This window comes from Oratosquilla oratoria, chromosome 42 (assembly GCF_046742065.1).
Source record: "Oratosquilla oratoria isolate Oo_2021 chromosome 42, ASM4674206v1, whole genome shotgun sequence".
In the NCBI taxonomy this organism is placed as follows: Eukaryota; Metazoa; Arthropoda; class Malacostraca; order Stomatopoda; family Squillidae; genus Oratosquilla; species Oratosquilla oratoria.
The window spans coordinates 26,126,497-26,152,967 of record NC_134818.1 but is presented as its reverse complement, the minus strand read 5'-3'; the positions used below and the strand labels follow the sequence as shown (position 1 = coordinate 26,152,967).

Genomic DNA, 26,471 nt, shown 5'->3' with positions numbered 1-26,471 from the left:
CCTTTGGTATATGTATGTAATATATTCAGAATGAAAGAGAATGAGTAGTAAAGCTCCAACTTTATATTTCATAACACCAGTATTGTCATGCATCACCAAATCATCGTTCATCAGGCTTTTGATACTGCGTGTGAGGATTTGACTTGCATTGAAGAGGTTAAACAACCTTACTAGCCAGTCTACCATCACTGTGCCTCCCTTCTTTAGACACTACATGACACCCATGTAACCCAGGTGCCTTACCTGCTCTAATTATTTTAATAATTACTTTCACTTTATCTTTTCTTATTTTTCCTCCATTTTCCTCATTCATCACTGCCAAAAAACAAAGGTATAAAAACTACTCCCACCCACTCCATCCCTATCATACTCCACTCCCCTCCCTCTTATCTTGGCACCTCCTGGATGATGGGTCATCCCTACATATTGTCCAGCGCCCTGGGTCAGAAGCAGTGTCACAAGATACAGCACATCCACAGCAAGGCCACTTCATTAAATCAACAACCCCCTCTCCATTCCCTCATGCAGAAAAGGAGAAAACGAAGAAATCCCTTCGGGCTGCATCAGATTATTTCTAACACATACTTCCTCACCCCCTATCCCCCACCCATTCCACCTCATGCATCACAGCATCATGCATACACAACCATTCTCCATTCACCTCTATCTTCTGTCCTCTCCCATCCTTTCTCAACAGACATTCCCCTCTTTCCCAGTGCCCCTTTTACCCCATCCTTTTCATCATAGGTCCCACCTTTACTCCAACCACACATTCTATTTCTAATCCTAACACATGCTCTACTACTCTTGTAAAAACTCTTGACTGCTCCTAAAAGCTTTCCTCCTATCCCATACATCTGCAATACCTCCCACAGTGCCTTCCTCTCTACCTTGTCATAAGCCTTTTCCAGATCCACAAAGGCCAAAAAAACATCCTTTCCTTTTCCTATAGCTTTCTCACATATCTGTCTTACCACAAAAATCTGATGTATGCAACCCCTACCTGTCCTAAACCCACACTGTTCCTCACTAATTACTCCCTCTGTTCCTCTCCTAATCCTCTCAATCAAGACCCTCCCATAAGCCTTCCCAACTACACTTAACAAGCTGAAACTCTGAAACTACTATACTCACACTTATCCCTTTTTCCCTTGTAAAGTGGAACTATACAGGCACTACTCCAGTCCTTCAGCACTCTACCCTCTCTTAAACAAACATTAAATAACTTCACCAGCCAGTCCACCATCACTGTACCTCCTTTTTTCAGACATTCTGCATGACATCCATCCAACCCAGGTGCCTTACCTGCTCTCATCATTTAACAACTGCCTTCACCTCATCTTTCCTTATTTCTCCTCCTTCTCCTCACTCATCACAGTCATTTTCTTAGCATGTCTCACTGCAACTACCTTCCCTCCCTATCCTCCTTCACATTTAACAACTCCCTAAAATACTCTCCCCATCTTCCTCTCACTGCCTTCTCTTCCATTATCATCTCTCCATCTGCACCTTTTACCTTTTCTTCTCTACTTGACTTGCCTCCTCTTCCTCTCTTAATTTCTTTCCAAAACATCTTTTCTTACTTTCAAATTTTTGTCATACTCTTACCCCATTTCACATCTGCTCTCCTATTTACCTCCTTTATCTTAACCCCTTCCATACGGTGCCGCACACGTAGGCGTCATGAGGAGCAAGTGGATTCGCGACGCTGCCATATCGGCGTCTTGATTATATTTATTGTAGTCGCCCCTGTGTTTTTACATTCTCCCAAATGCGACCTGAATCCCATTCTCTGTGGTTTTCAAAATTCGCGGGTGAAAGAGAGAACGATCGATATAAGCGGCGACTATATTTTATGATGCGAATATTATTTCGTTACGTCATACGTCTGGCATTGGTTGCTGCCCGCGAGATTTAAGTCCCGTATTGAAGTGGTTAAATGCTTTACTTCTCCTCTTTTCTTTGTACCTCTCATATGATTCCCTCATCCTATTTTGTAACCAATCTGTGAAAGCTTGCTTCTTCTCTTCTACAACCTTCTTTGCTTCCTCAGCCCACCACTCACTACCCTTCCTATTATTCCCTCCCATCCTCCTTGTTCCACACACCATCTTTGCGCCATTTTTGTCACCTCTTACGATTCAAGTGGGAAGACTTGATGGCAGTATTCTTTTCCCCCACCACAGGGTTAGGCAAAAAAGGAAATGAATATTCAGAGAAATTGTACAGGACAGTAACAATGGGTGTGGGGGACAGCATAATGGAGAGACAGTTGCAGCATAATAAAGTATCATAATTTCTCTATGAACAGAGATTCCCTCTATCACAGACAAAATGATGTGTGGGTCTGGTCCATAGGGATGCCCCATATAGACTCCAAAGTATTGGCTGCATGCTACTTAGCCACAATAACACACAGTCAATATCCCAGATAGGGTATTCATCAAGTACTTACCATTATTCTTTCACTTTTTGCTTCAAGATTTAGAGTTATTAACAGACTTGGGGTTTCCTTGTAGGAACACAACGAAGACCCAAGTATGGCGTGCCACTTTGGATCAGACTGAGAAAAACAAAACAGTGCACAAAAATCATAAACACATGCACTCTTAGAGAAATCATTATATAGACCGACCAAGAATTCATCAATGTACACATATGCTAAATATAATTCTATTGAACTATCAAGACATTCATTAATATTTGACTCACAGTCACCCCTTCAACTGCAGAGGCAAGTGGTAGAATAATATAACCAAGAAACTTCTTTTTCCCATTTACATGAATGCTAAAGCACTCAATATGAATTGGAACTCTGCTCAGCTTGTATCTGCAAGAATATAAATTTAGTTAGCTAAGTATTTCTAGGCTCCAGTGCATAAACTTTTTATTTGGGTCCTTCATCAAACCACTATGTCTTCTTCATTAAAACAGTATCAGCATAGAACTGGCATGGTAACATATTCCAACTGTCTCAGAGGCAATCACTACACAGAAAACATAGAGCACATCATACTACACTGTTGTAAACTCACCCATTCTACACAGTAACACAAAATATTCTCAGTAAATAACATATGAACTGAAGTAGTGGTTGTAAATGGCTTCCTGGAGGCCATGGGTCTTTTGCAAGAAAGAACTGAGACAATAAATTGATGCATATCTATTTTTCCAAGTAAAGATAAAGAAAGACAAAACACATTGCTGCACTAATATTCAACAATCAAACAATTAATCTGTTGCTCCAGATCTCTCTTGCTGGAATCCCACAGCCCTGAGGAATTTAGCTACAGCTGCCAGGTTAATCAATAGGTCAGCCAGCAATGAGATTTTGTAAAATTGTTTAAAGTGAGTGTCAGGCAGTGTTTTATAACATGTTCTTTCTTCAAAGTGGTGATTGCATCTGTGTGGTTGGGTTCATGACTCTACTTGGGGCAATCTACCATAGATGACAACATACAGATACATATATAATCCAAAGCAATTAACAATTTTCTAATGTCTCTGTAATATGTATCATATGATACAATAAAGTTTACTCTTTCCTGGTACTGGCTGGGCTATGAAGTCAGTGTTTTGTACACTGACCTCTGCAATAAGGTCTAACATGAATGCTATTCAAATTGACCTAAGTGTCTTATACACGAATAATACAAAAGCATTATTTGGTTGTTCTGATAATGTGAGTCATCCCTTGTAGGCATTACACTTGCTTAAATGCACATAACACACACTGATTAAAATAACATATTACGGTAAACATAAAGTAAATAGGCAGCTACATTTTTGCATAAACAAAAGTAAATGTAAAACTTCCTGCAAATGTACAAAACAGAAAAAGCACAATGCATAAGATTAATAGAAAAATATATAGGAAATACACAGGAAAATATAACTAGGGAACCTAATGGTACTATTTACAATGGCCATTAAATCATATAGTACATTACTTTCTAATAGTGTTCCTATCCGCCTGCCATGTTATTTCCGTAAAGAACTTGGGCTGTGTAACAAGGGGAATAGGGTCAGTTGCAAGGGTGTGGCCATCCAGCTTGGCTTCAACAACAGCTGTATGGTTGGTCTCAGGGCACCATCCTCTTCCTGCAATGAAGTGCACTACTCATTTATTTGTTAAAAAGAAAATAAACTGAAAGAAACTCAAGACACTTTCCGAGAAATAAATATGAACGACTAGTAGAATAATTACTTGAAAATTACTACAACAAAATTAAAAGGTGGTCCAGGACTCAAAGGAAGAGAAAATAATGCCAGGCACTTTAAAGATTTCATGTACATGAACCAACAGATCAGTATTACAAGAGCTACAGGCTGACTCTGAAAATGTGTGTTCAGCTGCTCTTTTTTCACAAATCTGAGCCTGTTAATGAGTACCTTTATTGTATAATGTTTCTTGCTAATCCATATTTGTGACAACAAAATTTCATACAAAAGAAAAGATGACTTTACTGATTTATGAATATTATAAAATGTAGTTCAGATATTCATCCATCTACCCATATTCCTCTGTTGACATAATTATTATGAATACACTGTAACAGTTAATACAGTCTGTGCATGAATCATGAGTGAATTGGGTAAATATTGATCATAAATAAATGTTATTTCATCTTTATGTACTTAAATTTTTGGCACATTTGGTAAACCATGTATTTCAGTAATCCATATGAAGACAAATTAGCACAATTTTGGGGGGTCAGCCTGTATTCTTATAGCATTATTGTGACCAAATAATAGGTGTATCATTATAATAAAAAATGCAGTAAATAAACTGGAATTATGCAAATAAATATGTGATAGTAAAAGTAGTGGGAACAGGTAAATGTATGATACAATCAAATCCTTCCATATTCAAGTGATGCTCATCTTTGTCAGTAGTGTGGTTAGTGCAAGGATAATGGACACTTTGAAATATGGACTGGGCAGGCTTATGGCAGACAAGGGATGGATAACATGTGGCAATGGATAATCACTATAGATAAGCTTAAGGAGCAGCCATGATTACACCTGATTGTGCCTGTTTATTTCATTAGTACTATTTTTTCATGCCAGGTCAATTTATTATGCTGCAAATGACCCTTTCTTCTAAGTTAACCCTTTCACTATAAATAGGACTGTTCCTTTTATTCTGGCTGCCACCTGACTATTTTACTCAGCCATACATGACCCCTTCAAAAGTGAAGGGGTTTATAAAAATGGAAAAGGACAAATACTTCATCCTGTTAAGGTCAAAACATATACATATCTTCCATGGAAAAACAAAATATTTATGTCATTTTCCTCATTTGTGACAGAGGTGAAATTTGCAAGAATGATGAGGACACTGCTGTACTCATGTGACTCACAGAAAAGGCTGGGGAAAGGCGTTTGTTTGACAACTGACTTCAAATGGCTGATGAGTGACTGACTGACTGACTGACTAAAGGCCCCTTCTCAGTATGTGTCAAATTGTGGGGAACTGACCTTTGCAGTCCCTACAATACACTCAAACTGAGGCATACAGGGCACTAGACTCATGCCACTGTCCTCCCAACAGTGGTTGACAGGTGAGGCACAACAGAAGACCCAGCAAACCACCCCATTCATCATGTCACAAAAGTCACAGCTCTACTGGTGTCATGAGGACATTATTCAATTAATAGAAATATACAAGAATAACATGTGCCTATGGAAAGTGAAACATCACCTGTACATAGACAGAAATGCCAGGGATGAAGTGAGTGCTGTGCATCATTCACCCATGGCAATGAGTCGCTGTTCAACCACAGGATAAGTAAAATGTCTACACTTTTCACTCCTGTACTAAGCCACCCTGACTCAAAAGATGCATAGTGTGACATGGCCTTGATGTGTGTGTGTGCATGTGTTTGGTTTTAGTTAACATAAATAATAGCAACTGTTCCTGAGATCCATGCAATATATGTAAAATAACTAAAAAAGTAAATGAAGTTAAAACAAATCATACCTGTTATCAGACCATTCTATTCATTTCTGTAACACCTGTCTGGTAATGAAGGGGTCAAGTCTTAACACCCATTTTCTTAGTTAAGGTTTAGTGTCCTTTTGACAAGAAATAAACTGATCTACATTAATCTTTCCATGCCAGTAGGTATTTATTCTTTTAATCTGGCTACTGCATGGCTACTTTATTCACCTCTGCAGCACCCTTTTGGTAAGGAGTTAAGAAAGCACAAAATAACAAGAGGTACCGGTATAATAGGATTTCTAAAATTGGTGGACTGTACTGCAGTGACATTCAATAATGTTGATAAGTAGAGGAGAGAATATCTTAAAAAAGAGGAAACTAAATTAATCTGTCTTATATGAAAACAAATATGAGATAAAGGAAATAAAATATGAGGATACAACTATAAGGCTAAAATAATGAAAGGTCAACATAAGAAACTGAGCTACCATTCTGCATTTTGCCTTTGGCAAGCTAATTATCTTTACACAAGGATAGCAGACATCAAAAGAAGATCCTTTACTGACTGTTTGTAGCACCCAAAGGCTTTTTCAACCTTGCTTTGGTTATCATGTAAGCATATATATTTCAAATCCACTTAAATCATGGCATACTTTCTTTTAAGTAATGCCAAAATCTCACACATGAAAAGTACAAATGATTTGGAATCATGAATACATATGTTTCATAACTTGGAACTTTTTCTGGTTCTTTAGCCAGAACATCCACTACTGAAAATATTTCCACTTTTAGAATGCACCTAATCATACCTTCTTTTCAATAACACCAAAATACCTACCACATGGCAGGCACATATGATGTGGAATCAAGAGTTTTTAAACATTTCCTGGGGTATAAGAAACATGAACATATATATATATATATATATATATATATATATATATATACATATATGTATCTTGAGACATTCTGACAGGTTGACGTAAGCAGAGTAGGAAACACAGGAGTCTTAGTCTTGAGTTTATTCCTGAGTAGTTTCGCGGGTATGCTTTTTCCTTTGAAAAAGCATACCTGCGAAACTAGTCAGGAATAAACTCAAGACTAAGACTCCTGTGTTTCCTACTCCGCTTACGTCATATATATATACATATATTGCTAAAACAGTCACCACTAAAAATACCTGCCCTTAAATTCTTTGAGAGGCTATTCAAATAAAGAGTAGCTTATATTTTCTTCCCTCCACAATATCTTTCCATAAGCACATGGAGTTTCAACTAATCTTGATGTGGACACCAAAATTATATACCCATAACTTCCTTCAGTAAAATCATATGCCCACTCAGGTGGAGGGAGGATAAAATAAGTTTACTATACAAACAGCAAAAGCATAATAAATCAAATTTATTTGCTGCGAGATTTGATATTACAGTAAACCCTTAATATAACAGACGATATGGAGATAGGGGTCTGTCATTATATCCGAAGATCTGTTATAACTGAAGATCTGTTGAATCCGATGGAAATACCGGACAGATCCGTTATATCCTGAAGTTTGTTTGGTACTAGAAATTAGTAGGATTACAAATTACAGTAAACCCTTGATATAACGAGCAATATGGGGACAGGGGTCTGTCGTTATATCTGAAGATCCATTATAACCAAGGATCCCTTGCTATAACGGTTGGAAATCCGTTATACGAGGGTTTGTCAGGTCAGATTTTTTGTCTGTTTTATCCAATATCCAGTATATTGAGATCCATTATATCGAGGGTTTACTGTGTAACTATTACTGAATCCTGGATCAGTATAGCTGATAGACATTTCCTTCCAAATAATGATTACAACTTACTGCAACTCTCTCTTGGAAACACCTTCCAGTCAGGCTTTTGCCCTTCACATCAAAAACAATGACAGCTACCTGGTATACCTCTTGTCAATGCTTCCACCTGCCTCAACTTCAATCTAGGTATGACAAACACCTGTCCACTATGTGTACTCACTCTTGAGTGAGGTCAGCTGGCCAAATGTCTTGAGATAACATAAAATTTTATCTATCTTGGCTAGGGCTGCTTTGTTGTTGTTGCCATTTGACCAATACCCTGTTTTACAAGTACAAAATGGAGCCCACTTGCTACAGAGGCACATTCAATAGTCAACATACATGACCATGCATAGGTAGCCAATCTGCTGGATGGAAACTTAAAACTCTCCACTTCCTCAACACTCTCACATCTAATAATTAATCAATCTACCTATTCTATATACCAAAAGGCTTCTTCCCCCATATATGGGAGGTAGCCAGCAAGCCATGAATCCAATCTCCATCCACCCAACACCTTCATCTTGAAGATGTTTATGCTCTTCCTTTCTGCCTCCTTTAAATTCTAAGTCTCCATTATACACTGTTGTGGGCACAAACATCCTTCATACAGTCTTTTCTCCACATTCAAGGTTTGATACCTATTTCTCATGATGCTTTTCATTCCTCCCAGACATTTACATGCTTATCAAAATAAACATCATGTGAGGACAGCCTTTATTAGTACAATGTTTCATTTGTTACAGCTTTTTCAAATACATAGTTGTAATACACACAACTGAGATTAAATAAGAGGAATGGGGGGAGAGGGGTCAATGTATTGGTTCTTTGTATGATGGCTGCTTCCAAACATTTTCTATGAATCTTGGAAGCAGCTATCATACAAGGAACCAACACAGCTGAACAACATAGGGGCGTGGTCAAAATCTCACCCCACCTAATTCCTTTAATACCTATTGCCAACAAAATTTTAAGCTATCCCTAGTTGCCCTCCAAAATCCCCTTTTTCCTCTCAAGGTTGTTGTCCACCCTCAGTAGACAATTGCTCACCCTTCTTATTTTCTTCTTCCTTTTGTTCCTTGGTTAAGAGATAATGTCGTTCACCCAGCCAATTGTTCCATCTTATCCTTAACCTTTCCTGTTCCCAGACATTTGGCCCACCTTCTCCTTAATCTTTCCTAGTATTTAGTGACCCCCTCCCCCTGTCCTCCCTACCTCTCTCCCCCTATTCCTCTTATTTAATCTCAGTTATGTGTATTACAACTATGTACTTGAAAAAGCAAATCATCATACTGATAAAGACTCCATTCTCATATGGTGTTTATTTTGAAAGAATTGTTGGCAACTGCCACTTTTATACATTTCCATGCTTCCCTTATTCTATAACAAAATTTACCTACATTCCCTGCTATGTGTGACCCCAAATACTTAAAGCTCTCCACATCCTCCAGCCTCTCTCCTTTCAAACTCAATTCTATCCCACTGCCACTCTCTCCCTTTGTACACCTCATCATCTTCCATTTGCCATTTACTTTTAGCTTTCTCCTCTATATACCCTTCCAAACTCTGCTACCAACTGGTTCAGGTCCTCCTTTGAGTCAGTTACAAGTGCAGTATCATCCACAAACAATAACTCCCTCACCTCCCACTTCACTCACCAGCTCCAAACATGTGCCTATGAACCTTATTTTTACTGCCTGCACCACCCCATCCATGTGCAAGCTGCACAACCATGGCAACATTACACAACCCTGGCACAGCCCCGCTTTCACCTCAAACTATTCACTCTTTCCATTCCCTACCCTCACAAAAGCTCCAATACTCGTGTAAAAAAATTTTGAGTGGCCTCAACAGTCTTCCCCTTATTTCAATGATGAGTAACTGCATGTGATATTCCTGCAAGATGGACAGCGAAGCTGCCAATTTTCAAAACCCATCATCAACCCCTTCACCTCCATCAGGTGTAGCCCTGAGGGGCTGACACTTGGTCTCTCTTTCAACTTTAGTTGTATTTCTTACACTTTTTCATACATGGAAAGCAGATGACTGGTAACCGCTCTCAACTCCTTCAACTTTCAGCTAGTAACATAGAAACAGTGTCACACTGATACAACATATACAAGTCTGAAGTTTCTTCCCAGAGAACTGTGGGAGGTTCTGAGGACTTGTGCCAGCCATTGAGGGGCTGCAGATTTTCTACTTAGTGAAACCCAGGGCAACAAATGACTGACTGAACACCCTCTCACACACTTTACAGAGTAATCTCTTTAAAACTATTACATTCATATTTGTCCCCCTTTTCTTTATAAAGTGGAACTATATATTCACTCCTCCAGTCCACTAGCACACCTCCTCCATTTGTCAGACATTCTGTGTAACACCAATCTAATCCTGGTGCCTTACCAACTTTCATATCTTTCAATGCTCTTTGTATCTATTTTTCTCCTATAATCCTATCATTCTCCTGTCCTATTATAACCATCTTTCTGGCATCTCCTACTGCCACAATCAAACACTTCCTAACTTCCTCTACATTCAACAAATACTCTACCCATCTTCCCTTTAATTCCTTCACTTTCATTAGCATCTGTCCATCTACACCGGTCATTCTCAACGGGGGCAATTTTTGAGCTCAGGGGGGGTGATTTTTGAGCTCAGGGGGGCAAAAAATGTCACAGGTATTGCCTCTAAGAAATTTTAAGCCTAATATAAAAGATCTAGCAGCGAAGCACCAACCCCAAGGATCTCAATAAAACATAACGTGAGTAAAACATTATAAATTAGTTGTTTATCATCGTTGCAATAATTTTTATTATCATTTTCCAATTAAGGGGGGGGCGATCCTTTTTTTTTTCAATTGAAAAAGGGGGCAATATGGCTAAAAAGGTTGATAAACCCTGACCTACACCTTTTACTTTTCCCTCTCTACCTGACTCATCCCCCTTGCTCTTTTCACTTCCCTCCAAAACAGGTTTTATATATATTTTTTTAAATTCTCCATCAAACACCAGTCACACTTTAAATCTGATCTTCTCTTTGCCTCCATTGCATGTTGTTTCTATTGGTACTGTCTTCCTTCTGCACCTCTCACATGCCAATTCTATTTTGCGAACAATCTCTATACATTTGCTTCTTTTCTTCCATTACCAACTTCACCTCTTCATCTCACCATTTGTTACTTCCCCTCCTGTTCCCTCCCATCCTCCTCATTTGAGTTGAAACTTTTGTGCACTTTAGCATTTCCTCTATTTCTGTTTCAATTTTATCCCTCACTAATAATACACACACAATATATATACATATATATATATATATATATATATATATATATATATACATATATATACATGTCTATTCCCACATCCAACCAAAAACCATTTGTTGTTTCTTCTACCTTAGCTCCATGTGGATGAAGTGTCATCTTTGCCCTCTAGTAACTTCTTGGTCAGAGGCAATCTCCAGCAAGAAAAAGCACCTTCACAGCAGGAATGATAACTGAAGTTGGTTTACCCTTTCCACTTCATTACATGGCAACCCTACTCCCTTAACCAATTGAAAATTTACAGAGAAGGCAAGAAAAAGTATTTTTGGCCCACCTCAATTTTTAATTCATTCACCACCACCCTTTACTAACAATTACCCCATGCCATCTCCCTTCCTTGTTTCCCTCCAGTGTCCCTCTCATCCCATGCACCCATCTCATTTTTGGTTTCCCCCTTAAATTCATTTCACCCATTTCCACCTTCCCCACGATTTTTGTTAGTCTTCCTTATCCCATTTCATAGATAAATATATGAAGTTCCCAATCTTACTTATTTCTTAGCATTGTGAGATCATGCACTTAAATTAAGTCAGTGGTTCTTAACTGTTTCCATGGTTTACATCCCCTTTCAATTTAGAAGCAGCCCCATCTTCATGTTCTTTCCATATGCCCAGACCATCACAGTATTCTTTGATTATCCCTATCTGCTAGCTCTCTTTCCTTCCTCATACTCTACCTCACCTCATTTCTCATCCTATCTTTTTTTTTTTGTAACCCCCCACCATGTTTCTTACACACTCCATTTCAAACATGTTAGGTTCTTCCTTTCTATCTCTTGAATTATAAGTCTGCTCCATTGGGTGTTATGAGCACAATCACCACTTTGTTTAGTCTTCTTTTTGCATTCATCTTTAGATAGCTATTTCTCAAAACTTTTTATTCCCTTACTCTATGATTTTCCTCCATCCCCCATCCCTCAATTCCCTGTTCCATATGACACTAAATCAGTGGTTCTTAATGTTGTTGGAGGTAATGGACCCTGCAAGTTTCATTCGTGCATTCACCAAACCCTTTGTAATTAGAAAAAATAAAGTATGATTTCTTCAAAACATAAGTATATATTCTACTTGTACACAAAAGAAACCATGTATCAGTTGTACACAAAATCACTGTGTTCAAAGAACAAAACCATCATGTATTTCACACAAAAACAAAAATAAAACTCAATGAATTTCTATTGCAAATCAATGTGACTTTTGCTATTGCCTTTCAGAGACCAGCTCTGAAATGCATAGCTTCACCTTGGTGAGTGCCACTCACATCCCATTTTCTAAACAAATTCTGTTGCTTTTCTTCATTTTGATGTTTATCATCCTCAAAAAGGATTGCTCACTATTAGGAAGTTGCCCCCACTTCTAGTCCTCACTCCTCGGTCCTCATCTCTCCTCCTCACCTCTAGTCCTAGCTATCCCACAACCTTTAACCCAGGAAGCTCCCAAGGGAATTGCTCATGGTTCCAAACAAGTGAATCACATGCCACTTGACCATGTGATTTGACAAAGCTTCTTTGAGAAAACACATGTGGTTAGACCAGCAACCTAAGTCAGTCCCAGCAATAACTAACCTGCACCTCAGCCAGTCTTGTGAAGATGAACACTGGATTCTTTGAGGAGTGCACATCCCATACTTGGTGACTAAGCAGTATGAGAATGTTTTGTGTCCAACTTCCCAGTTATGGATTTTGCCCTTGTGCCAATTAAGGACAAGGGTCATAACCTGCCCATGTATACAAAGACTGGATGAACTCCAAAGATTCAGATTGCCTTAGAGTATCACAGTGTGAGCCTGGCTTGCTGCCTACTTACTTTCTCACCTCATCCAACCTCCCCAGCAAGCAGACCAAATTGGGGCATGACTTGAAAAGCACAGTCGTCACCTCCCTCCCCATCTCTCCCCCTCTTTTCTCATACTTGACAGTTATCATTATTGGCACCCAACATTTATTTCTAATTTAAACAACAAATTCTCTCCATCAGAGTTTACCTTCAAACCAGCATAACACTCACAAAGATACATTGTAACAAATGGCATAAGTATCTCAAGGGCTTTCTTAGCAATAAGATACACTATGATTTGGCGACACCAAAATGTTGAGAGCATTGTAATTCTGAAGAATTGCTGATGAAACTGGTTATGCTGAAGTTCAATGATTTTGTTGAGGTATTCATCATCATAAATGGAGAAATATGGGTTATAAGCCAGTTGTTATTTGATTGGGGAAGTTGGTAACGGAGTTTGGGAAGGTGTGTGGGGGAGGGAAGTTGAAGATAAGTGCGAGTGGAAGTAAGGTGATGAGATGTGCAAGGGGAGGGGATGGCAGCAGGTTGGAAGCGAGTGCTAAGAGAGAGAGACTGGAGGAAGTGGTTTGCTTTAGATACATACATACATACATATACCAAGGCTTTTTCCCCCTTCCAAGGGAGGTAGCCAAAAAGGGAAAGGCATTAAAAAACACTCCCACCCATTTCATCCCCAAATACACTCCACACCCCTCCCGCCCTTCCTCTCATCTGAGCACCTCCTGGATGACGGGTCATCCCTGCACCCTGCCCACCGCCCTGGGTCAGAAGCAGTGTCGCAAGACACAGTACATCCACAGCAAGGCCGCTTCATTTAATCGGCGACCCCCCCTCTCCGTCCCCCTTTGCATATAAGGCGAGGACGGGGAGAAATCCCTTTGGGGCTGCGTCAAAATTTACTCACACATACTACCCCACCCCCCCGCCCATTCCTCCTCATGCAGTCACAACATCATCCATATACAACCATTCTCCACTCACCTCTGTCTTCCGTCCTCTCCCTTCCTTCCTCAACAGACATTCCCCTCTTCCCCAAAGCCCCCTTCACCCCATCCATCCACCTCATCCTAGGACGTCCCCTCATGTTCACTCCCTCCACATCTGCCTTCCATACCTCTTTTACTAGTCTTTCTTCACTCATTCTTTCCATGTGTCCAAACCATCCTAATATTCTTTCATCAACCCTATCTCCCAATCCTTTTTCACCCCTGTTCTCCTCCTCACCTCATTTCTCACTCTATCCAGCCTAGTAACCCCCACCATACTTCTCAGACACCTCATTCTCAAACACATTCAAAACTCCTTCTCTCTTCTTCTCTTATGTTCCACGTTTCTGCCCCATACAGTGCTGTTGGCACAATCACTCCTTCATACAGTCTCTCCTCTTAACATCCATTCCCAAATGTCTATTCCTCATTACACTCTTTAAACCACCAAGGCATTTACTCGCTTCTCTCAATCTACATTCTACCTCCACCTTCACTCCCACCTTTTCCTGCTACACTTGCACCCAAGTATCTAAAACTGTCCACTTCCTCCAGTCGCTCTCCCTTAATGTTCACTTCCAGTCCTACTGCCACTTCCACCCCTTGTACATCTCATCACCTTACTTTTACCCACATTTATCTTTAGCTTTCTTCTATCACATACTCTCCCAAACTCTGCCACCAGCTTCCTCAATCCCTCCTCTGACCCTGCCACAAGCGCAGTGTCGTCCGCAAACAACAGCTGGCTCACCTCCCACTTTTCTCCATTTTCTTTAACCATCTCCAATCCCTGACTCACTACCCTAGCATTCACCTCTCGCACCACCCCATCCATGTATAAGTTGAACAGCCAGGGTGACATAACGCATCCTTGACGAAGTCCCACCTTTACTTCAAACCACTCACTCTCTCCATTTCTAATCCTAACACATGCTCTACTACTCTCATAAAAACTCTTAACAGCTCCCAAAAGCTTTCCTCCTATCCCATAAATCTGCATAACCTCCCACAGTGCCTTTCTGTCTACCCTATCATAAGCCTTTTCCAGATCCATAAAAGCCCAAAAAAACATCCTTCCCCTTTCCTATAGCTTTCCTCACATATCTGTCTTACCACAAAGATCTGATCTACACAACCTCTACCCGTCCTAAATCCACACTGTTCCTCACCAATTACTCCTTCTGTTCCTCTCCTAATCCTCTCAATTAAGATCCTCCCATAAGCCTTCCCTACTACACTCAACAGGCTAATCCCTCTGAAATTACTACATTCACACTTGTCCCTTTTCCCTTGTAAAGAGGAACTATACAGGCACTACTCCAGTCCTCCGGTACTCTACCCTCTCTCCAGCAAACATTAAATAACCTCACCAAACAGTCCACCATCACTGAACCTCCTTTTTTTCAGACATTCTGCATGACATCCATCCAGACCAGGTGCCTTACCTGCTTTCATCATCTTTACAACTGCCTTCACCTCATCCATCCTTATTTCTCCTCCATTCTCCTCACTCATCACTCTCATTTTTCTTCGCATTTCCACTGCAGCTATCTTTCCTTCCCTATCCTCCTTCACATTCAGCAAACTCCCTAAAATATTCTGCCCATCTTCCCCTCACTGCCATCTCTTCCATTATCAACTCTCCATCTGTACCTTTTACCTGTTCTTCCCTACTTGATTCGCCTCCCTCTTCCTCTCTTAATTTCTTTCCAAAACATCTTTTTACTACTTTCAAAAATTTTCTGTCATACTCCTACCCCATTTCACATCTGCTCTCCTCTTTGCCTCCTTTACCTTTTGCTTTACTTCTCTTTTCTTTTCTTTGTACGTCTCATATGACTCCCCTGTCCTCTTTTGTAACCAATCCGTGAATGCTCGCTTCTTCTCTTCTACAGCCTTCTTTGTTTCCTCATCCCACCATTCACTACCCTTTCTTCTATTTCCCCCTGTCCTTCTTGTTCCACACACCATCCTTGCACACTTTAAGACTGCTCCTTGAACCATCCCCATTCCTCCTCCACACCCATCTCTGCTCTATCCTTTACTCCCTCCCACTCCTCCTTCAGCTTCTTTTCGTACTCCTTCTCCTTTTCCTTTTCATTCAAGGAGTTCACTCTAAGAACCTCCCTACCTTTTGTCCCTTTCCTCCTTCTCCATCTATCCTCCACTCTCAGCTTACCTTCCACCAAAAAATGATCTGATATTCCCCCACCCTCTCCCCTTAGCACATGTACATCCTTAACTCTTCCTATCATAATCCTATTTACCACTACATAATCCATTAGCGCTCTATCTACCACCCTTCCCTCCACCACCCTCTCCCATGTGTACTTATGCTTGACTTTCTTCCGAAACACTGTATTTGCTATCATCAACTCTCTTTCTAGACACATTTCCACCATCAACTCTCCACTACGATTCTTTCCTGGAACTCCACACTTCCCAACCACTCCATCGATTGGACCATTTCCCACCCTAGCATTAAGGTCTCCCAGTACTATTACATTGACATTTCTTCCTAAACCCTCTATGCACTCATTTAAATCTATCCAAAAGGCCTCCCTTTCTTCCATGCTCTTCTCACTGCCCGGCCCCATATGCACTTACAAAGACCCACATCTCCTTTCCCAGTTTCACCTTCATCCACATTATCCTTGAGGAAACCTCCTTCCACTCCACTACCCCTTTACCTATCTCCTCACTTACTAGAATAGCCACCCCTTCCCTCCCTCGCCCTCTCTTCACTCCTGATAACCTCCCACTTACACTCACCCTTCCCTTTCAACTTAGTTTCACTCAAAGCCAACACATCCAACTTTCTTCTCACAAACATACTACCTATCTCTTCCCTTTTACTCTCATCTGTACCACATCCACGCACATTAAAAGACCCAAACCTTAGGGTGCTGGCCCGAGGCCCTCCAGCACCCCTTATGCCTTTCCTTTGCTTTTTAGGAATCTGCCCCTTGGGGCTACAGGGAGAAGGATGCCTAGTCCCTCTCCCCGTCCCTTTCTTCTCGCCTCTTACGATCCAAGTGGGAAACTTGGTGGCAGTATTCTTTTCCCCCACCACATGGGGGTGAATAAAGGGGAAGGGAGGAATGAAGGTAGAGGTAGAATGTAGATTCAGAAAAGCAAGTAAATGCCTTGGGGGATTAAATAGTGTAATGAGAAATATGCATTTGAGAATGCATGCTAAGAAGAGAGTGCATGAAAGGGGTGACTGTGCTGACAGCACTGTATGGGGCAGAAACTTGGAACACAAGAGAGGAAGAGTTTAAATGTGTTTTGACATGAAATGCCTGAGAAGTGTGGTGGGGGTTGCTGGGTTGGAGTGAGAAACGTGGGGGTGAGGCGAAGGGCAGGGGTGGAGGGGTTGATGAAGGGGTATTGGGATGGTTTGGACACATGGAAAGAGAGGGGAGAGATTGGTAAAAGAGGTGTGGAAAGTGGAGATGGAGGAAGTGAATGTGAGGGGCGACTGAGGATGAGATGGATGGATGGGGTGAGAGGAGCACTGGGAAAGAGGGGAGTGTCTGTTGAGGAAGGGAGAGGATGGGGGATGAGGATGTGCGGAGAATGGTTATGTGTTGATAATGCTGTGATGCATGGTGGGGGATGGGGGAGTATATGTGAATGATGTTTTGACGCAGCCCAAAGGGATTTCTCCTGTCTTCTCTTTTTCTACATGAGGGGATGGAGGGGGGGTGTCACCAATTAAATGAAGCATCCTTGCTGTGGATGTGCTGTGTCTTGCTGCACTGCTTCTGACCCAGGGTAGTGGGCATCATCCAGGGGCCAAGAAAAGAAGGTGGGAGGGGTGGTAAATGGGAGTGGAGTATGTGGATATGAAATGGGTGGGAGTGGATTTATGCCTTTGACTTTGACTAACTATAACTCCCTTGTAAGGGGGGAAAAAGCCCTTGATATATGTATGTATTCATCATTGACATCTGCTGTTGCAACACTGAACATGAACAGCTGTTTCACCCATGCTGAATATGACTCTCTGGTGGGGAAGTATCCATTGAGAGACTTTGTGAGCTCATCTAAGTGCATGTATTTACCTAGTTATACTTTACAGGACGAGAGCTATGCTTGTAGTGACCCATTTTTGTATCTCTCCGCATCCAGTTTGTTCTTAAAATTTTGTATAGTTTTGGCACTCACGGTTTCCCCCATTAGTTTGTTCCAGACATCAATCACTCTGTGTGGGAAGCTATTCTTTTTCAAGTCTCTTCTGTAACTGTCCTTTTTTAGCTTCTTCTTGTGTCCTCTTGTTTCTTCTGTCCCATTTTAATAAGTCGTCTCTATCAAGGACTTCCATCCTTTTCATAATTCTGTAAATAGTCAGCAAATCACCTCTTTATCTTCTCTGTTCCAGTGTTGATAGATGTAATTTATCCAATCTTTGTCCATATGTCAAATTTGAGAGTGTAGGTGCCATTTTTGTCTCTGAATTCTTTCTAATTTCCTTATGTTTTTTGTACTAGGTGCCCATAGTGTTGCAGCATACTCCAATTTAGATCATATCAGTGCAACCACTATTTTCTTTACCATTTCTTCATCCATGTAGTCGAAGGCCACTTTCATTGATCTTAATAAGTTGAAAGTCTCTCCAACTAGTTTACTGACATGTTTATCAAGTGTCAAGTCACTTGAGATAATCATTCTCAGGTCCCTTTCTGAGTCAATTTTTTTTATTTCCTTGGTACCAATTTTATATTGACCTGATATTCTATTTTTCCTTTTTCCAAATTCCATTATACTGTTCTTAATGTTAAAGTTCACTTCACACCTCTGACTCCATTCCCATATTATGTCTAGGTCTTCTTGTAGCAATCTGCAGTCTTCTTCTGTGTTTACTCTCTTGAGTAATTTGGCATCATCAGCAAAGAAGTTCATGTAACACTTCACTCTCTCATTCATATCATGTGTGCCTGTGTGATTCACCACCATTCACCATCATGATCTTGGATAATGTGTTGGATACGTGATTGACAGCTATTTCCCTCTTGGGAGAGAGCTCAGAGCTCATATATGACCGATCTATGGGTAATGCTGTGACCTTACATGCACACACACCCTCAACTCCATGAGAGTCGGAGTAACGACCTGCAGTGCAGCAATATTGAAATTATTTCAACCCTGGGCAAGATTCAAACCTGGACCGCCATAGTGGCAGCCAGGAACTCTACCACTGGCTGCCACCTAGTTGTATTATACAGGAAGGAAGCTATGCTCACAGTGACCCATCTTTGTATCTTTCAGCATCTAGTTTTTCTTAAATTCTTGTATGGTTTTTGCACACACTATTGCCTCATCCAATTTGTTCCAGACATCCACCACTCTGTGTAGGAAACTATTCTTTTTCAGATCTCTTCTATAACTATCCTTTTTGAGTTTCTTTTCATGTCCTCTTGTTTCTCTTTTATCCCACTTTAATAAATCTCTGTCAAGAACTTCCATGATTCTGAAAATGGCCAGTAGATCTCCTCTTTCTCTTCTTTGTTCCGGGGTTGGTAGTTCCAGTTTTGATAGTCTTTGTTCATATATAAATTTTGAAAGTGTTGGTGCCATCTTTGTTGTTGCTCTTTAGATTCTTTAAATTTTTTTATATTCTTTTTTGTGCTGGGTGGCCATAGTGTCGCAGTGTACTCCAATCTAGGTCTTATCAGTGTGACTAATATGTAATAGTACTGGGAGACCTTAATGCTAGGGTGGGAAATGGTCTAATCGATGGAGTGGTTGGGAAGTGTGGAGTTCCAGGAAAGAATCGTAGTGGAGAGTTGATGGTGAAAATGTGTCTAGAAAGAGTGATGATAGCAAATACAGTGTTTCGGAAGAAAGTCAAGCATAAGTACACATGGGAGAGGGTGGTGGAAGGGAAGGGTGGTAGATAGAGTGCTAATGGATTACGTAGTGGTAATAGGATTATGATAGGAAGAGTTAAGGTTGTTCATGTGCTAATGGGAGAGGGTGGGGGAATATCAGATCATTTTGTGGTGGAAGGTAAGCTGAGAGTGGGAGGATAGATGGAGAAGGAGGAAGGGGACAAAAGGTAGGGAGGTTCTTAGAGTGAACTCCTTGAATGAAAAGGAAAAGGAGAAGGGAGTACGAAAAGAAGCTGAAGGAGGAGTGGGAGGGAGTAAAGGATAGAGCAGAGATGGGTGTGGAGGAGGAATGGGGATGGTTCAAGGAGGGAGTCTTAAAGTGTGCAAGGATGGTGTGTGGAACAAGAAGGACAGGGGGAAATAGAAGAAAGGGTAGTGAATGGTGGGATGAGGAAACAAAGAAGGCTGTAGAAGAGAAGAAGCGAGCATTCACAGATTGGTTACAAAAGAGGACAGGGGAGTCATATGAGACGTACAAAGAAAAAAAAAGAGAAGTAAAGAAAAAGGTAAAGGAGGCAAAGAGGAGAGCAGGATGTGAAAATGGGGTAGGAGTATGACAGAAAATTTTGAAAGTAATAAAAAGATGATTTGGAAAGAAATTAAGAGAGGAAGAGGAGGCGAATCAAGTAGGGAAGAAAAGGTAAAAGGTACAGATGGAAAGTTGATAATGGAAGAGATGGCAGTGAGGGAAGATGGGCAGAATATTTTAGGGAGTTGCTGAATGTGAAGGAGGATAGGGAAGGAAAGATAGCTGCAGTGGGAAATGCGAAGAAAATGAGAGTGATGAGTGAGGAGAATGGAGGAGAAATAAGGAAGGATGAGGTGAAGGCAGCTGTAAAGATGATGAAAGCAGGTAAGGCACCTGGTCTGGATGGATGTCATGCAGAATGTCTGAAAAAGGGAGGTGCAGTGATGGTGGACTGGTTGGTGAGGTTATTTAATGTTTGCTGGAGAGAGGGTAGAGTACCGGAGGACTGGAGTAGTGCCTGTATAGTTCCTCTTTACAAGGGAAAAAGGGGACAAGTGTGAATGTAGTAATTTCAGAGGGATTAGCCTGTTGAGTGTAGTAGGGAAGGCTTATGGGAGGATCTTAATTGAGAGGATTAGGAGAGGAACAGAGGGAGTAATTGGTGAGGAACAGTGTGGATTTAGGACGGGTAGAGGTTGTGTAGATCAGATCTTTGTGGTAAGACAGATATGTGAGAAAGCTATAGGAAAGGGGAAGGATGTTTTTTGGGCTTTCATGGATCTGGAAAAGGCTTATGATAGGGTAGACAGAAAGGCACTGTGGGAGGTTATGCAGATTTATGGGATAGGAGGAAAGCTTTTGGGAGCTGTCAAGAGTTTTTATGAGAGTAGTAGAGCATGTGTTAGGATTAGAAATGGAGAGAGTGAGTGAGTGTTGAAGTAAAGGTGGGACTTCGTCAAGGATGCTTTATGTCGCCCTGGCTGTTCAACTTATACATGGATGGGGTGGTGCGAGAGGTGAATGCTAGGGTAGTGAGTCAGGGATTGGAGATGGTTAAAGAAAATGGAGAAAAGTGGGAGGTGAGCCAGCTGTTGTTTGCGGACGACACTGCGCTTGTGGCAGGGTCAGAGGAGGGATTGAGGAAGCTGGTGGCAGAGTTTGGGAGAGTATGTGATAGAAGAAAGCTAAAGATAAATGTGGGTAAAAGTAAGGTGATGAGATGTACAAGGGGTGAAAGTGGCAGTAGACTGGAAGGGGTGCAAGTGTAGCAGGAAAAGGTGGAGTGAAGGTGGAGGTAGAATGTAGATTGAGAGAAGCGAGTAGTAAATGCCTTGGTGGTTTAAAGAGTGTAATGAGGGAATAGACATTTGGGAATGGATGCGAAGAGGAGACTGTATGAAGGAGTGATTGTGCCAACAGCACTGTATGGGGCAGAAACGTGGAACATAAGAGAAGAAGGGAGAAGGAGTTTGAATGTGTTTGAGATGAGGTGTCTGAGAAGTATGGTGGGGGTTACTAGGCTAGATAGAGTGAGAAATGAGGAGGTGAGGAGGAGAACAGGGGTGAAAAAGGATTTGGGAGATAGGGTTGATGAAAGAATATTAGGATGGTTTGGACACATGGAAAGAATGAGTGAGGAAAGACTAGTAAAAGAGGTATGGAAGGGCGATGTGGAGGGAGTGAACATGAGGGGACGTCCTAGGATGAGGTGGATGGATGGGGTGAAGGGGGCTTTGGGGAAGAGGGGAATGTCTGTTGAGGAAGGAAGGGAGAGGACGGAAGACAGAGGTGAGTGGAGAATGGTTGTATATGGATGATGTTGTGACTGCATGAGGAGGACTGGGCGGGGAAGTGGGGGGTGGGGTAGTATGTGTGAGTAAATTTTGACGCAGCCCGAAGGGATTTCTCCCCGTCCTCGCCTTATATGCAAAGGGGGACGGAGAGGGGGGGTCGCCGATAAAAATGAAGCGGCCTCGCTGTGGATGTACTGTGTCTTGCGACACTGCTTCTGACCCAGGGCGGTGGGCAGGGTGCAGGGATGACCCGTCATCCAGGAGGTGCTCAGATGAGAGGAAGGGTGGGAGGGGTGTGGAGTGTATTCAGGGATGGAATGGGTGGGAATGATTTTATGCCTTTTCCTTCTTGGCTACCTCCCTTGTAAGGGGGAAAAAGCCTTGGTATATGTATGTATGTATTACCTCATCCAAGTAATTAAAAGCCACCTTTATTGAACTTAGTAAGTTGTAGGTTTCTCTGATTATTTTGGTAGTAGGTTTGTCTGGTGTCGTGTCTTTGCTAATAATTACGCCTAAGTCCTTTTCCAAGCTAACTTTTTTACTTCCTTTGTACCAATTTTATATTGCCCTGATATTCTATTTTTATCTTTTCCAAACTCCATTATACTACATTTCTTGATGTTGAAGTTCACTTCCCCCTTTTGTCTCCATTTCCAGACTTTGTCCAGGTCTCTCTGTAGTGATTCAGTCTTTTTCTTTACTTATTTTCTTTAGTAGTTTTGCATCATCAACCATGTCATTTATATATATGGCAAACATTATTAGAGCTAATACAGAACCTTGTGGGACTCCGCTTATCATTTCTTCCCGGGTTGAGGTTTTGTCTCTAGGTACCACCCTCATTTTTCTCCAATTCAAGAAATTCTCCATCCATTTCAATACCTCTCCTTGTACACCTCCTATTATTCTGAGTTTCCTTAGTAGCTTTTTGTGTGGTACTTTATCAAATCCTTTTTGTAAATCTAGGAAAGCACAATCTGCCCATCCATCCCTTTCTTGCATTATGTCTATTAGCCTCAAGTAAAAACAAATCAAGTTAGTGGCACATGATCTTCCTTGTCTAAGGCCAAATTGTTTTGGATTCAGTATATCATTTTCTTCCAAATGTTTAATCCATCTACTTTTGATATTTTTTTCACATATTTTAGCTATTGTACTTGTAAGGGAGACTGGTCTATAGTTTGTTGGGTCTTCCTTATCTCCCCCCCTTATATATTGGTACAATATTTGCATTTTTCCAATCTTGTGGTACCTTTCCTTCTTTGAGTTAGTTCATCTATACATTCTTTTAGTATCCAATTTATAATTTCATCTGGATTATGTGATTTTCTGACATCAAGGTTTATTATTTGGTCCCTTATTTCTTTCTGTGTGTGTGACCTCCACCAAACCCGAGACTGACTTACTGAGCCCCTGGGGTTCAATCAAATCCAGGTTAAGAACCACTGCCCTAAATACTTAAAACTCTATACTTTCTCCAGCCTTTCTCCTTTGAAATTCACTGTAAACCTAAAGAAGTGCATACCTAAACAATATAGCAATAGATAATCAAATATAAATTTTGTAAATTATAATACATCAGTATATGATTTTTTTTATAGAAGTAACAAATTTTTTTTACCAGAAAGCAATACAATACAGTATCAACAATGGAGCTCTACACAAGCTTCGAGATGCCATATTTATTTTGATTGATGCAGAAGTTGAAGAAATTGAAGAATAATAAATCGGTCTAATCAAACCTCACCTCCTACAGGGTATACATTTAGTAATCCCAGAGGTCATCAGGGTCATTGTCATCATCAGGGATGTTGACCGCAGGTTTTGATGTATTTTAATGCATTTTTATTTTATTTCTATTTTATTTTTGATGTATTCTAATCATAAAATTAATATCTATTATAATTACTGATATATCACTTAGGAGTGCACAAGGTAGCCATCACCATCATCAAATTGACATTGACAGGACTGGGCAGACAACACAAGCATGGCATCTCAAAGCTCATGTTGAGCTTCATTCAATAGTGTATTGCTTTTAGCAAGGTATTTTGTTACTGATTTCTGCCAAGAAAAACAGATATTGCACTGATTTAATTTTCCAAACTAAAATTTAATTTTGTATCGATATATTGCATAAGTGTGCACAAGCTTAATAATACAGAATTCACTTCCAGCTATCTGCCACCCTCTCTACTTTTACTTGCCCACATTTACTTTCAGTTTACTCCAATCACAAACCCTTCCAATCTTCTCCATGAAGTCCTTCAGTCCCTCCTCTGTATTATCATTATCAAACTGGGAAGACACTAGACTCTTGTCAGTGGTGTATTAATGCAGGTTCTTTTCTATCACCAGCTCCTAGTTACAGGAGTTGTTGTTGTTGTTGTTGTTGTCGTTCCCTAGACTGTCTGTCCGAGCAGTCCCGTCTCCCCAAGGAAGGCCACAGCCGAGACTGGGTTTTCCCACAAATCCTTTATAGAGTGTATGTTGTGTTGTTTGCGTGCATGATTGTGTATAATGCAGTCTTCCATTATGTGTTGTATGGTATGGGGGTGAAGTGTTACATCCTGGGCAGCTGTTCACAACACGGTCGTCCAGCCTCCTCTGGTAGCTTAGAAGTGCTGGGTGGTGACCGCATCGCAGTCTGGCCAAGTGGACTCTGTCCTTACGTGGGAGAGAGGATTCAGAAGGGTGGATATCAGGGGGTCTGGCATGCAGCAGTGTGTTGTCTTTCAGTGTGTTAATGGAGAGCGGTGAGTGATATGATTATGAATATGTTTCCGGAGGCTGGTATTTGGTGGTTGTGGAGGAAGAGAAGAGAGTATCTTTGTGTAATAAAGGTCTTTGGGTGTAGTTTTAATGTTTCTTGGTGTGTGTGGGTGTTCTGCTATGTAGTGTTAACGGGTGTGATGTGTTTGTGGTGGCTGCAGCAAGTGTTTGTGTGCCTCTCATGTCGAGGTGTTCCTTGACTTTGAGGACTTTTGTTTCATGGTGTAAATGGTCTGTTAGGTGATGTATTTGTGCAGCCTGTAATTGTTTTTAGGGCTTTGTTTTGTATGATTTGAAGGGTGTTGTGGTGTGTCTCACTGAGATTAGGAGCCCATGCAGGACTCGCATAATTCATCACTGAGCGTATACATTGTTTGTATATTGTTATATTAGTTTTCTTTGTTTTGTCCAAATGTTGTTCCAGTGATTGACTTAAGTGCGTTAAGTCTAGGTGTTGCATTTGTTTTTTATGTTTGTGAGGTGTTGTTTGAAAGTACATGGATGTATCGTATGTTACACCAAGAATTTTCGGTGTGTTTGTGTGTGGTATTAGAGTGTTGTTGATGTAGAGATGAGGTATGTATTTGTGTTCTTTTGTCCAGTTGGTGAGAAGTGTTGCTGTAGATTTGGTTGGAGCTATTTTGAGTCTGTTTGTGATGAACCATGTGTGTTGAGTGTGTCAAGGTAAGGCTGATTATTTCTGCAGCTTTGTCTGTGTTACGATGTGTGCATGTGATTGTTATGTCGTCTGCGTAAGAAGAGATTTGTATTTCTGAGGTGTCTGGCGTGGGTAAGTCATGCATGTATAGAATTAAATAATGTGGGGGATAGAACTGAGCCCTGCGGTACTCCGTTCTTAATGTTTCTGATGTGCGATGATTGGCCATTATATGACACATGAGCATTCCTGCCTGCCAGATAATTGGCCAGCCATCTTTTGGTGTTATTGTGCATGTCTGTGTTATATATTTTATTTGTTAGGTTGTGGCGGGGGATAGCATCAAAAGCTTTACTAATGTCCAATGTTATAAGAAGTGTTCTGTGGTGGGGCCTATCTGAATTGATGCCATCAAAAAATTCTTTGTGTGAGGTTTGTCAGAAGAGTGTTTGTGGAGTGTAGTGGCCTAAAACCGTGTTGTGAGTCAGCAAGGGGGAATATATGGTGTGACAAGTTTAAGTATGAGGCGTTCAATGACTTTGGGGGGGTGCAGAGAAGTGTGATTGGGCGGTGCGATGTTGGGATTGTTGGGTATCTATTGGTTTTTGGGATGGTGATTATTTTCCCATGCTCCCAAATGTCGGGTATAGTGTTGTGTGAATAGCTGTACTTTGCAATGTTTATGAATGCGTGTATACCTTGTGGTCCAATGTATTTTAGGTGGATGTTGCTTATGTTATCAGGGCCACAGGCAGATGAGTGCTTGAGACTATGCATTATGAGTTTTGTCTGACTGTCTATGAAGGGTGTATAGTCTGAGTCTGTGGGAAAGTCTTTCTTACGTCGAATGGTGCGTCGGTCGTCAGGGTGTGAGATGTAAGATGGCTCGTCTGTGCAAAATGACGTATGAGTGCGTTTGCTTGTTGTCTGTTTGAGGGTAGATTATCTGTTGTTGTGATTATTGCTGCGTGAGAGCGTGTAGTGTTAGTGTTGGATAGTGTGATGCTGTTGA

General features: G+C 40.9%; 1 protein-coding gene across 1 annotated transcript in view; it reads right to left on the bottom strand.

Annotated features, from left to right (window-relative positions):
* LOC143021496 (uncharacterized) overlaps positions 1 to 26,471 on the bottom strand; it is a 48,305-nt gene that overhangs the window by 16,789 nt on the left and 5,045 nt on the right. The window contains exons 2-4 of the mRNA XM_076179051.1: positions 3,951 to 4,101; positions 2,713 to 2,830; positions 2,456 to 2,563 (exon numbers count right to left, since the gene is read on the bottom strand). Of these exons, the coding sequence (XP_076035166.1) occupies positions 2,456 to 2,563; positions 2,713 to 2,830; positions 3,951 to 4,101 (377 nt within the window). The remainder of the gene's footprint in view (positions 1 to 2,455; positions 2,564 to 2,712; positions 2,831 to 3,950; positions 4,102 to 26,471) is intronic.